Genomic DNA, 13,083 nt, shown 5'->3' with positions numbered 1-13,083 from the left:
CGAGATGCAGGTATTATACGGCGTACACATCTACTTCGATAGTACTGCTAATATAGCCGCAAAAGCATCGTCATTATCAAACATTGTCCAAAACAACCTGGACGAGCTGGAGCCACCTGGCCTGCCGCACTGCCAAAAGCACGTGTGCACCCATCCATGTATTGGCAAGCCATGCACCTAGTACACATGTACTCAAGTACGTACCTACGTAGCCATGTACACATGCAGTACATACAGTCTATACCTACTACATGGCGACTCGCCACCAAAAGCACAAGTGCCATCGCTATTACCCCGGCTGGCGTCATGGCGAGCCTGGCCTAGAGTAGCCAAACGCTTCCCCATACATACCACGTACATGCGCCATGTCCATTTCGCCAGCCTCTGGACTACTAAGGGCCAGCCCGAGCACGACGGATACTATGGATTCTGTTCGTTTTGGTCCGTCTGGAGCCTCGTCGTACAGAATTAGGCCGTAGGCGCGTGGGGGCAGCCAATGGCCAGGCGTGCAGCATGGCGCCACACGCCCGCGGTCATTGCCGCATTCGTTTTCGCATGGCTGGTGGTGCGGCCAGATTCATTTCCCTTGTATTTGCGAGCTGAGCTGTGCTGGCCGGGCGCCAAGCAGTCGTGGGTCGTTATCTTCGCTTGCTAACTCTATTCAGCCCTCCAGCCTGCGCCTCGAGCATCGGTGCCGTATCTGAAGCGCTAGAAGCAGCGGCGCATGGGCGCAAACCCAGTTACCACGCTATCAAAGCGCGACCCGCCCGTCTGTTGAGACATGATTATCCACTATAGATTAGACGGCCTGCTCCCTTGAGCTGCCTCTTGCAGTCCCGCCTGCTCCGGTTCTGCATCCATCTTGCACCGTACAATCTCACCCATAGCAATGATAATGTCGAATCTGTCCCTCTTGACCCAGCCACAAAGCACATCCATCGAGCCATTCCCCCCCGCCGCCCTCACAAAGCCACCCAGACCAGTCTCTGCGCCTTGTCCAAACTTTTCAAAGCCCATAGCAGCCGACCCTCTACCGGCAACCGATTCAAAGTCTGTCAGCGCCGACCAAGTCCAGGCCAGACTCAAGGCTCACCGGAGATCTGTCGGCGCCCATGAAGTCCAGGCTAGAATCCAAGCTGCAAGAAGGAGCCTGACTGCTGCACAACCCCCGACTGAAGCTTTCCAACGCAAACTCGACCAGTCTCCCGACCTCATCCACCCAGCCTTGCGCGCCAGGAGCGGAGTGACGCCAAATGGCGACCGTGCTCGTAGCCTCAAGTCGAGAAGCAAGCAAGATCAATCCATCGACGCAGTCATACGCCGCTTGTCTGCCGAGATCGATAGTGGACAGCTGAACCTCGCGAGAGATGTGCCTCCAGTGCCTGCGTTGCCCGCATTCCACTCGCCTGCATCCGGCCGTCCGCGATCATATCAACCCGCAAGTAGCAGGTCTTCTGTGACGAAGAGGCGAAGCCCGCTTTCGATTGTGTCATCTGCAGACGGTATGTAGGGCAAACTCAATTCTACGCGTCATGTTGGACTGACAGTTGCAGACTCCGAGGAAACTCCATGCCATACCTCAGGACAGACGTCGACGCAAACATCCAGGCAGACATCGAGGCGAACCTCTACCTCAGCCTCTTCTCGTACGCACCCTATTCCTGCCAATCTATGAAATTACTTACACGCCACACAGAAACCTCCAAATCCGACGACAGCAACGACCTAGATGATGACGACAAGCCCGCAAAGATCCGAGTGATTAGTCTGGAATCCCACAAAGCAAGCCACGTCCAACAGCAACAACAACAATCCGCACGTCAGTCGTCGCCTTCAACATCATCATCATCACCACCAACCATCTCCCACTCCAAACCCCAACGAGTTAAGAGCCGCAGCCCGTGGCACACAATTTCGCGACGACGAATACTTTGCTTTGTTTAACGACTACCCATCTTGCACCATGTTTTTGTTTTGTTTCTCCATGTCCATGTACATACAAGGCCGCGTGGGCCACAAAGATATATTTCCTTGAGTGTTTCTTTTGTTTTTACGGTCATAGCGGCGCACAGTATACTCGGCCTTGTTTTGGCGCCGGTTTGGTTTCTGCATCATGAGCCTGTTGGATTTGAGCGACTACAGGGGGGCATAAATAGCGCGGGAGTTTTGGCGTTTTCCTACGTGTTCCAGTAGGCGAGATTACTGAGCGTTTTCTGTCGCCAATGCTGACGACTAGCTACACACATACATAGATAGCACGCACGCAACAATGTACATGTCGGCAATTGCACAACCCGCATTGCCTCGCTTAACGCAGTTGTTCTCGACATAAGCCTTGATAGCGCTTTCGGAATATTGGCGCAGCTGAGAGCACACAATCAGTAAGTACGTGTCCCCTGTTCTGGAATTCGGGCATGCTAGGGCCATGCAAGCCACCAGCCACACACGGGACGCCTTCCGAACCCGGCCACAATAATAGCATGCTGCCAAATCCAGCCCGACGATGGGCCAACTGTAGCCAGAGGCACCATGACAGCCGCCTCGAATAGGTTAGAGGTTGGTGTCAGGGTGCGGCGTTCCCGAGCCCATCGCGAGGCCAGGCAGCCACGCAAAGGAGAACGTGCTCACGGCTGCAGCTTGCTAAGTTTGAGAGTATCCAAGTGCGTATCCAGCTGGGCCTGGAAAGGGCACGTTTGACACCAAAGCATCGGCAGTTGGGCCCAATGCCGAAACGCTTTCCACATGGTCTGCCGACGAAAAAGCACACAAAAAAGTCCCTTGGACGCCGTGCATGTGGGCGGAAACTGGTTCGGGGTCTCTGACGGCGGTGCACGCACAACACAAGCTAACTAGCACATGGTGCCGACTGCGCGACCCGCTTGAACGTCCGTTGAACGTCCGCAACAACGTTTGGCCTAGCGGTAAAAATCCCCTTTCCGCGAGCTCTCGATGCGCCCAGCAAATGGGTACGTGACACCTTGAAAGTTGACTCGCTAGTGATTTGTCAAACTCTCCACCACTTTGCCGAGCACACATCAGGAGGACTACTGGCAGACAAATAGATAGCGCCATGTTCCCCATGACCTGGTCCAGAGCACTATAGCCGGGGATTAAATTGGCTAATTCTACGGTCCCAGATTCGCGACACACCAGGAACCCTGTAGCACGTCATGTCCAGGAACCAGTCAGTAGTGCATTACGACAACCGGATTTGATCAGAATGCGACTAAGACTGCCATGGCAAATCCAGCAAGCCATGAATTGGCATCATCTCATCTATCTCGGGCCATGTGTAACTTGAGCATAGAAGGAAAACAGGACATGCTGCTGATACGAAAGCGACTGCAGCCGCCCCACCACAGCTGCATGGTCAGCCCTGTCCGCCGCACGAGCCATGAAAATCCCGAATGCTTGGTGACAATCACTACTTCCTTACTTACAGCGAGATGCACAGACCGCCCTTGGGCCTGCTATCGATAAGGCTTGGGAGCTTGGCAACCGTGACTGACTGGAGCTCCTTCCTCTCATACTCCGCCCTCCATCCTTACCTCTCTTGTGTCTCAATACGCCACCATGAACCCGTCAGAGCGCACAAAAGAGGCGCTCCTCGGTATGTTTCCCCAGTCTTTCCCCGCACAGGCGTGGGGCTAGTGTAGCAACACAACCTGGCCGCCCAAGTCATCATATCCCCCCAATACCTCGAATCGAGTCCTTACTGATGCTACCTCAGCAAAGACAGAAGCATTATGCAAGTCCATTGTGGACAATCGTAGAGATGACCCCTGGGGCGGCGATGGCTATCTATCTACTATACTCCGGACTGTCAAGATGCACGAAGCCACTGAATACTCCTCGGTACTAAATAAGACCGAGTATGAGCCTGCACTGGATTACTCAACCTCGGCACACAAGGAGCTACTGATCAAAGAACAAAGCGCTGCATTGGTAGGTCATGTGCGCGTGATTTTGCTCAAAGCATTGCCCACAGTTGCTATCCTCGCAAACAGTGCAACCAATGCTCTGCTAACACCAACGGATAGATTAAGACCGCCCAGGACATCTCGACCCTCATCCGTGATTTACAGGAACTCTGGCTCTTCGGTGGCCTTGATACTCTCGCCGATCCTGCAGACGAAGAGGCAAACCGCAAGAAAGCTTTAGCGGTTGCGGAGATGATTGAGACTTTAGCAAAACAGGGGCCTGCTGACGTGCGAAAGAACGACGCTGGCCTAGTCAAGGAGGAATCAAACGGCAGAGGAGAGTCATGAACGTGGCAGCATTTATACTCGATTGGGTAACCCGTCAAAGTCAGTACGATGAGAAAGCGATCCGAGAATGCGCTCTACACTCCGAGAAAAAAACACTTGCATTGCAGGGCTATAGAGGCAACACATAGCCGCATGAATGTGTGCCTCACGGAATAGCTTTCCCTAACTAAAAAGCAGCTGCAGTTACGAATGGCCTATAGACATAAATGGGTAGTATGGTGAACGGAGTGACCTCCCAGTGGCCAAGCTCATGTTACCTCACAACAGCCCTCTACCATTGAACTAGCCATACCATCATTCTTTCGAGGTGAAACAGCCACCTTGAAAGGCATGGTGGCTGTTATTGATATTGAAATGCAAATCTTCTGCTTAGTGCTTTTGAAGGGTTATTGAATCAGATGAGATACTAATACATCAACTACAAATCTAGCGTGCATTCAGCCACAACATGGCAAGCTTCTGAAACAGATTCCTGTGCTTGTGTATTGCCCAAACACTTTATTGTGGCTCTGATATCATATACACCTGTTAGCCAGGCCGTTGGGAAGAGGTTAAAGTTCTCGGGTCCAGGCTAGTGAAGGTGTGTCAGGCCGTCCCCCTCTTCCTTCCCCCTTTAGACCGGATAAGGGTTAGACTTGATCGGTTGGGACTTGCACTTGTCGCCCGCGGGATCTCCGGTGAGATGGACCTTGTTCCGGTGCTGATGTGACTTGTTGTTGAGATCCAGAAGTAGCTCCGTGGCGTTTGTGGCTGCTCGCAAGATAGGGATTGAATGGGCATGTGTGGGCAGGGGGGGGGGGGGGGGGGGTGGAGACAGAGACAGGGCAGGACCCGTAACACAAACGATCGGCAGGCGGGTAAATAGCCATGGTAACGCAAGATTCAATTCAATAGATAGATGCCATATGTGATATTGACGCCAGTCCCAAACCACGCAGAGCCCCATTGATGCATGCACGACTCCCGCGCCCCCTCTTCCCTCTACTCGTCTACCCTGATCTTCATGCCAAACTCATTCAACGTATTCACGTATTCGTCACCTAGCGTCGCCGGCGTCAAAATACCACCTCCCAACCTCCCAGCCTCTGTCTGGTCAAGCCTCCCCCTGAGCATCAGCTTGGCAGCCGCGCTCAGCGTAATGGCCGTCGCAGCATAGCCACCATGAGCGACTTCTAGATTGGCGACTACCTTTTTTCCATCTTCGGTGCAGCCTACGCCACGGTAATGCATAAAGTCCTTCTTCATGCTTTCCCTGGACGGTCCCTGGCCCGGGCTGGGAATCACCATCTTGAAGAGCGGCTCGACGACCCATCTTGTTAGGGGAAAAGCGAGTAAGATGGAGATGGAGGTAAGCACCACCTTCTGAGCGAGACCAGCAAAAAAGCTTGGTGCGCGCGCGTACTCGTTGAACCGGAACCGGGGGCCGTATTGCAGTGTCTCGTCGCCTGAGGATTGGTAGAGGCCCCATGAGCGGTGTGCAATGCATTCATCAACGGGAGCCATCAATCCGGTGGTTTGAACACCGCCCAGCTCGGGAATCATCTTCAGGCCAACAAGACTATACGGAAAGCTTCCTGCAGGCGGCGCGGCAACCTTGTCCGCCTTGACCGGTGACAGCGAGTACGGATGCATTGATTTCGCTAAATGGCTGAGCGAATAGTTTTTGAACAGCTCGAGCATGGTAAGCGAGGTGCCGCCACTAATTCCAGACTTGAATCTGTACAGCGTCATGATGGCGCGCTCGCATGCAGCATTGTACCGCTTGCGCACCTCTCGCGCAAGCACGTACGCCATGATGTCTGCAGGAACAGAGTCGAGGCCGCACTCTGGAATGATGATGGTCTTGTTCTTTTGGGCAAGCGCATCGTACTTTGCAATCATGTCGTAGATCCAGGGCACCTCGCCCGTTGAGTCGAGGTAGTGCGTGCCGTTGTTAACGCAGGCGGCAAGGACGGGCTCGCCATAGTGCATAAATGGGCCTACAGTTGTGATTACAAGTGTAGTCTTTTTGGCAAGTGCGTCGAGTTGGGATTGCTCGAGCTCGCAGGTTTCGATGGCTGGGCAATCGTCAGTTTTCTTTTCTTTTCTTTTTCCTTCTCTCCGTCACATGGTTTTTTTGTCACCACGGAACATTTTCGTCACGTACCTGGCTCTTTGCGATCGGGCCTCAGTTCGGACAATTCCTTGACAACACCCTGTAGCTTCTTTGCATTGCGTCCCGCGATGGCCCACCTGAGGTCATCAGGCAGATGTGTCGTGATCCATTCGGCGACGAGTTTGCCCGTGTATCCAGTGGCTCCCAGGAGCACCAACTCGTACTGCCGCGACTCTTGAGCCATTGTGCTGTAAAATTTATTTACTTTTTTTTGGCTTCGAAACAGGAAAGTTGAATGGATAAATGATGGGAATGAAGTGGTGGAGGGAGATGGTGTTATATCAACAGGAGCAAATTTCACATTCACGACTACGACTACTGTCATCGGACATGACCCTTCTTTTGGTACTCTCTGAGGTCATGCCGAGGTAACCAGGCGCCGGCATGGGCGATGTCATCCCTTTTTTTGCAGCGCATTCTTCTCAACAGTACGACGCAAGCAACGAATGCGATGTCCTGTGTGAATATACCAAAGTCTAGCGACGCGATGCACGATATGGCTGTGTGCAGGACTGCTCGAAAAAGGGTAAGCTGAGGGGCGTGTCCAAGTGTACCTGGCAACAATGGTCCATGTCACAAGCGGTTAGTGGGCTTGGCACACAGATGCTGGAATCGAAGAATACCCCTCCGAATCGACGGGCAGCAAAATTCTCCTCACCGCTGTCCATCTTCTTCTTCTCCACCAGGGTTGTCACGATTCCGATTGTGTGTCAAACAAGATTTTGCGGCTTTTGCGCTTGTTCTTACCGGATTGGCTGCAGCGCATACAAAGAGAGCTGGGTAACCTGGTCAGCAAGCGCGGTTGGTGGAGACTAGAAGATGTTTTTTTCGATTCAACAACCACCCATTGCCTTGCTGTGTCGCTAACTTGACGGCCATGTGTAGGGCAGCTAGAATGGATCTAGTGTGCGATTTTGAGTGGCTGCCTGCAGGCTTCACATTGTTCGTGTTGCGCAAGACGATAGCTGTAGAAATATAGTAAGAGCCACGCGTTCAACTTTATCGTCTGCGGAGAGAGAGAGAGATACATGCGCACAAAGGCTATCGAACGCGAATCTCCCCGAACATGATGATAAAAAGATAATGATTGGCAGTACCGGCACCTGCCCGATTTTCGCATCGCACTCGTACGTGTTTTGCGTATTGCATGGGCTGGCATTGACAGTTCTGCGGAGAATGTACCTGAGACGGCATCACGATACTAAGTATGCACCAAGGACTGGGCATAGCTGCGGTAGCTTCCGCTATCTTATCTGCACACCTCGAGTGGCCATCCGGCATCCAGAATAGGTCATCAGACTCGAAAGGTTATTATCAATGTCGTCTGCCGTATCACCTTCCCCTTGCAAGACTGCGTATGCACATTGGGAAGACTCTAGTACCACCCTGGACATAGTAGTCGGGACCCATAACAGAAGCACTTTAAGGCCCCGGTGCTACATCTGGAGAAGCGAGCGCAGCATAGCAGAGCGGCCTGGCTGAAACATGTTTGTCTTTCCGACTCACCACTGAGCGACGCGGGCAAGTCACATGTGCACACCCGCGCAGGGTAGCTGGACACGTAGTGAGGTACAGTAAGGAACTCTGAAGACCGACTGAGCTTGTAGGGCTGCGACAATTGGGCAGGCTGACGGCATATACATAGAATACGATCAGACGGTACGGACCCAAACTGCACTCTGTACCCACTTAGTGCCCCTCCACCAAGCACCTGTCACGAGTTTCCGGGGTTGGCGCGACTGCCTGTCGAGTGTGGCTGCTGCAGGGTAGTGAATGATCAATGATCCGCCGGCCAAGCCACTAGCGTCCGCGTACTTAAACCACGGTCCCCGCTCTGTCTACCTGACCATCTTCCCAACTTATGAATCGCGTCGACGAGTACATTCGTTCCTTTACTTCGAAACACGACACCAATGGCCGAGACGTGCATAGTCTGCCTCGGCGATCTCGTCCCCCGAGACGACGGCCCTACCGCCACCGTACCACCGCTCGCGACCAACTCCCTTGAGAATAGTGCTGATGTCCCAGCCGGACTCCAACACGATGCCAAGAACAAAGACGTGGTCGTATCCTCTGTCAAGGACGAGGACATGGTAGCACATTTGCTTCCATGTGGCCACGACCTGCACAATGACTGCCTCAAGCCTTGGGTCGAGCGAGCGAACAGCTGCCCTATATGCCGAGCCAGTTTCAACATGGTCGAGCTCAGCGCATGCGTTGGAGGTATGTTTGTCCTGGATACTACGGAGCTCTGCAGTCATGACGTTGTTTTCGTTGCCTGGTAGTAGCCTGGCTACTGGCTAAATGGTCAGTCGAGCACAACACAACTTCTGCCCATCCTTATGCTATTGCGCCGCATCACATGGATTCGAAACGACGAATTGCCGGCTGACATTTGTATAGGCCCTAAGATTTCCGAATATACTGTCCAGGACAAGCAGCAAGTCGCAGACATCGATCCATCCATGATCATCGAGGAGGACTATACCCTCGAGGATGATGGGAGTTATGATGCATGTATGGTCTGCGATGAGTTTGGTGACGCGTCACAACTCATGTACTGCCACAGCTGTGAGCAACTATGCCATGTCTTCTGCGCCGGGCTTGACCGGATGCCCTCGCGTGGCCCCTGGTACTGTCAGGGCTGTGTCGAGAACCCCAGTTTGCTCGAGGCTGCATCCAGACGACGACCTGCTATCCGAGGCCCTGCTGCCTGGATTAATGGTAGAAGCCGTGTGCCCCGCCACAATCAAGCCCCTGATGAATGGGTAGGAGTCTGGCAAAGCGTTTGGGACCGCCTACAGTTCGACATTGAATTTCCCTTTGACGAAGAAGAGCAGTCTGAGAACCAGTCTGACGTTACGCGCCGCGAGGATCGCAGATGGGAGGAACGCATGCGGGTAGCGCGGCGGGCAGGAGCAGGCAATCGATTCCAGATGGTCACTGATAACGTTGTCACTGGCAGACGCCGCAACTCCAACCTAACAGCACAACCCATCAACCGAACACTACATCGCGACCCGCCAAAGACGCCAAAAGATCCCGAATCACAGGAAGAATTACGCGCATGGAACCAGTTCGAGAAGGCTCGCGAACAACTCGCCCAGGCCGAGGCACAACCTGCACCTAGTGTGGCGAGCACAAGCAGTCGACGGGCACGCAAGCGGAAGTCTATTGATTCTTCTGCAGAGTCGGAGCCTCGCGAGCAGAAGCCAGAGCGCAAGCTGAAGCGTCCTCGGACACGTATGCATGTGGACAATGGTGAGTCGTCAGCGGCGGCGGCTCGTCGCAATGCCGCTGCGCATGCGCCTGCAGCTGCTGTGGCATCATCGCCACCAGCTGCAAATGGCGAATCATCTGCCCCTGCTCCTGGCTTCTTGCAATCTCTCTTGCAAGAAGTCGAGGTGGATCGGTTTGCCGAGCGCGATAAGGAGATTGCCGCCCCTCAGCCTCGGCGCATCATTGTTGAGCGTGCTTGCTCGCCACAGCACTCATCACCAGGACTGTCTCCCGTCTATCATACGCTCCCTGGCATGACGACACCGCCACCTTTGAATCTTACTCGCACTGCGTCACCTGCGCAAAAAGAGGCCCAACTGTCACCCACTTACTCACCATACTCGCCCGCAGACGATGATCGCGCTGGTCGCCGTAAGCTCGCGCATCGCTCTGTTGGTCTTAGCAGCCCGCCCCGCTCCAAGGATTCGTCACCTATCCGTCCATCACTTTCCTATTCGACCAAGGCTGAACTGCAGCGCATGGTAACTGCAGTCTTGAAGCCGTTGTACCTAAAAAAAGAAGTTTCAAAGCAGGAATACACAGACGTGAATCGCGATGTATCACGCTTGCTGTATGAAAAGGTTGGCGAGGCGGGCGCGGATGCGCTTGCTGACCAAGATACTCGGGAAAAGTGGCAGAAGATGGCTAGCAGCGAGGTGCACAGTGCTATCAAGGCATTGCCACGCAACCAGGCTGGAGCACTTTCGCCTGCTGCCGAAGACTCTGCTTCATCGTCTGGGTAAGGAGTTGTTATAATTATTATTATTATAATTATTTTATCGTTACTACTGCTACTGCTATTTTTATTTCCACTGCGCTGGAAGAGGGCGTGGGGGAGGGGGGGTTCTTTTTTGTCCTAACTGGCGCACCATGACGGTGTGTCATGGGGAAGTGGGGTTTAGTCCAAAGCGAGGTCTCATGATACCACTGGGTTTTTGACTTGATTTGTGCTCTTGCTTTTCTTTTGGCATGCATGGCGTTTATTCGGTAGTAAGCGTAGTAGATATGATGTAGTCGTTTTTTTTCCTCTCCCCTTCCTTCCTTGCGTCGAGAACGCAAATGAATATTATTTGAGGTGCGGCAAAACATTTGCCAGTAATCACTTTGTGCATGCAGTTTTGGTTCTAGCTACGAGGTGATGTTACGCATATATTTCGTTGAATGAAGGGGTTGGACTTGCTTGATGCAATTCCAGCAGAGCATTGCACATCTTTTTTCTCGTGCACATGTCATGTTTGACTTGCTTTGTGATTTGTTATGGCTAGCTCACAGTTTAATGGTATTCTTCCTTTTCGTTCTCAGGTCTTGATTGCTGAAACGCGTACTCACATCCATCCTCTCCTTTGTTTCTCTTAGTACTCGTTCCTCCGGTACTCATTCTCCCCATAGCCCTGTTGCTGGTATCCCTGCTGTTGATATCCATGTTGCTGGTGTCCCTGCTCTTGATATCCCTGTTGCGGATACCCCTGTTGATAGCCTTGGTATTGCTGTTGTTGCTGTTGTGGCGGTGGAGGATAATTTCCACCCTGGTACTGTGGTGGAGGTGGTGATTGCTGGTGATACGATTGGGGCGGAGGAGCATACTGCTGGTCTGGTCTATACTCTTGATGCTGTGAAGCAGGAGGATGAGGAGGTCTTTGTTCGTATGCCGCACCACCCCCACCTATGTTCTGCTGCACAGGGCTCCCCACGCTGACATTCTCGTTGCCAATGTCGTCTGGCACGCTGATTTTGACGTCGGGGAGGTACCGCTGGACTTTTTGCTCCACCATGGACTGCACAAACACCCAGCTTTCGCGCTCGAAGCGACGGTGACCACCGTTGACGACGCCGAGAATGCTCTCGCGGAGTGTCTCTTGCACTTTGCGGACAAGATCGCGGATCTTGCCGAGGAGCTTGGCTTTGATGTCGTCGCCAAAGCCGCGGTCTGCATTGGGTTCTGCGTCGCGGTCGAGCTGCGAGTCGAACGGGTTACTACCGAGGATTTTCTCCAGCGGCCGCTGGAACTGGTCGGGCAAGAGTTCGAAAAGCTGTTTTTCGATTTGTCCAAGTACCTTGCGGAACTCGAGGCGTACTTCTCGATGTACCTTTGCTAGTCCTGTGCTCAGTTTGTCGCTGATGACGCGTGAGAAGCCACCTCCACTACCGCCGTTGTCGCCATCGCGACTCGACTCGTCGAAGCCTCTAGCAGATCCTTCGTTTCCGCTCTTCTTGTTACCGAAGAGGCTCCCAAGACCCTTGACCAAGTCGCCTACTTGCTCTGCGATCTCGGCTTTTGCACCTTCACCCAGGTCCCTCGAGCTGGTGTTTCCACGCAGCCAGCGCTTGATATGGTCCAGCGCAATACGGGTGAATTGCTCAGCAATAGGCGCATGCTGCGATCGCAACTTTTCACCCACCACCTGCTTGATCTCAGGGCTGATAAGTCTAGCCTTTTCTTCTGGGTTTTGCGACGCCTCTTTGATAGTGTTGGACAGCATGCCGAGGAGACCTCCGATTTCGAATCCTTGACCACCTCCACCGCCATTAGACCCATTCCGGTTTTCCAAACTACCCTGCACTACGTTCAGGGCCGAGGACAAGAACCCCCTTGCTCCAGATGAAAAATCCACATCTTGAGATCGGGCTTGATCCGGCGCCCCTCGATTGCCATTTCCCTGGGTGAGTGCAAATATTTCACGCAAATCCCCACCTGCTTCATCAGAAATCTGTCCAAAGCTGCGGGTCAACTTTGCTATTTCGTCTGCAAATGGCAGTGACTGTCCGCCGTACGCATCGGGTGCTGCATCACTGAGATTCCACGGGCCGCCCGACGATGAGCCACGATTGCCATGTCCAGAAGGTGAGTCTTGATTGAAAAGGGAGCGAAAGGCATCCACGACTTGTGTTTCGAGGCTATCGATTGTTTTTTGTTGGAAATCTTCTAGTTCAGACGCAATGCGGGGTTGGATCTGGGGCGCCAGCGAGTCAACGTATTCGTCGACCTTTTGCATCAGGACTTCGGGGAGGCCACGAGAAGACATTCTGAAAAAAAAGGAAGAATGCTAGTGTCTTCTTAGGTATATGTTCATAGAGTCTTTGAGGAGCGATTAATGAGGCGATGTTGATGATGTAGGTGGGGACAGAAAGATAGGAGTGGAGAGGCTGCACGAAACGTGGCTGGGGACAAGTGGCGCTGTCATAGGTGGGCAGGAAGAATGACGTTGTTACACAGGGCTAAGTGCTAATACTTCTCTAAGCTCGATCTAGGTTAACGTGTTTTACAAGCGAGCGGGCCATACAAGCGAGCGGGCCACCCCACCAACTTTGCGCACCTCTCTAACTCTGATCAACTATGGCCCTATCAAATCAAGCCCACAACGTCTCTCATGAATCTGATAT

General features: G+C 53.0%; 5 protein-coding genes across 5 annotated transcripts; 3 read left to right on the top strand and 2 right to left on the bottom strand.

Annotated features, from left to right (window-relative positions):
* Window positions 1–895: 895 nt before the first annotated feature.
* On the top strand, window positions 896–1,944 carry COCCADRAFT_85985 (uncharacterized protein; the record flags this gene model as incomplete). Its single annotated transcript, XM_007710270.1, has 4 exons — window positions 896–1,050; window positions 1,099–1,502; window positions 1,548–1,646; window positions 1,730–1,944. 4 exons carry the CDS (start codon window positions 896–898, stop codon window positions 1,942–1,944), a joined length of 873 nt encoding a protein of 290 aa, XP_007708460.1.
* Window positions 1,945–3,573: 1,629 nt separating this feature from the next.
* COCCADRAFT_33468 (uncharacterized protein) lies at window positions 3,574–4,268 on the top strand (the record flags this gene model as incomplete). The annotated part of the gene is made up of 3 exons (XM_007710248.1): window positions 3,574–3,610; window positions 3,731–3,945; window positions 4,041–4,268. 3 exons carry the CDS (start codon window positions 3,574–3,576, stop codon window positions 4,266–4,268), a joined length of 480 nt encoding a protein of 159 aa, XP_007708438.1.
* Window positions 4,269–5,249: 981 nt separating this feature from the next.
* On the bottom strand, window positions 5,250–6,607 carry COCCADRAFT_33467 (uncharacterized protein; the record flags this gene model as incomplete). Its single annotated transcript, XM_007710247.1, has 2 exons — window positions 5,250–6,325; window positions 6,415–6,607. The coding sequence occupies 2 exons, from the start codon at window positions 6,605–6,607 to the stop codon at window positions 5,250–5,252; spliced, it is 1,269 nt and encodes a 422-aa protein (XP_007708437.1).
* A 1,729-nt stretch (window positions 6,608–8,336) lies between these two features.
* Window positions 8,337–10,445, top strand: COCCADRAFT_23085 (uncharacterized protein; the record flags this gene model as incomplete). Its single annotated transcript, XM_007710233.1, has 2 exons — window positions 8,337–8,646; window positions 8,827–10,445. 2 exons carry the CDS (start codon window positions 8,337–8,339, stop codon window positions 10,443–10,445), a joined length of 1,929 nt encoding a protein of 642 aa, XP_007708423.1.
* A 609-nt stretch (window positions 10,446–11,054) lies between these two features.
* COCCADRAFT_33465 (uncharacterized protein) lies at window positions 11,055–12,725 on the bottom strand (the record flags this gene model as incomplete). Its single annotated transcript, XM_007710246.1, has 1 exon — window positions 11,055–12,725. One exon carries the CDS (start codon window positions 12,723–12,725, stop codon window positions 11,055–11,057), a length of 1,671 nt encoding a protein of 556 aa, XP_007708436.1.
* Between the last annotated feature and the right edge of the window lie 358 nt (window positions 12,726–13,083).

The sequence above is a fragment of the Bipolaris zeicola genome (genome assembly GCF_000523435.1).
Source record: "Bipolaris zeicola 26-R-13 unplaced genomic scaffold scaffold_16, whole genome shotgun sequence".
NCBI lineage: Eukaryota > Fungi > Ascomycota > Dothideomycetes > Pleosporales > Pleosporaceae > Bipolaris > Bipolaris zeicola.
Note: the sequence above shows the minus strand (reverse complement) of the source record. Positions and strands in the feature narration are given on the sequence as shown.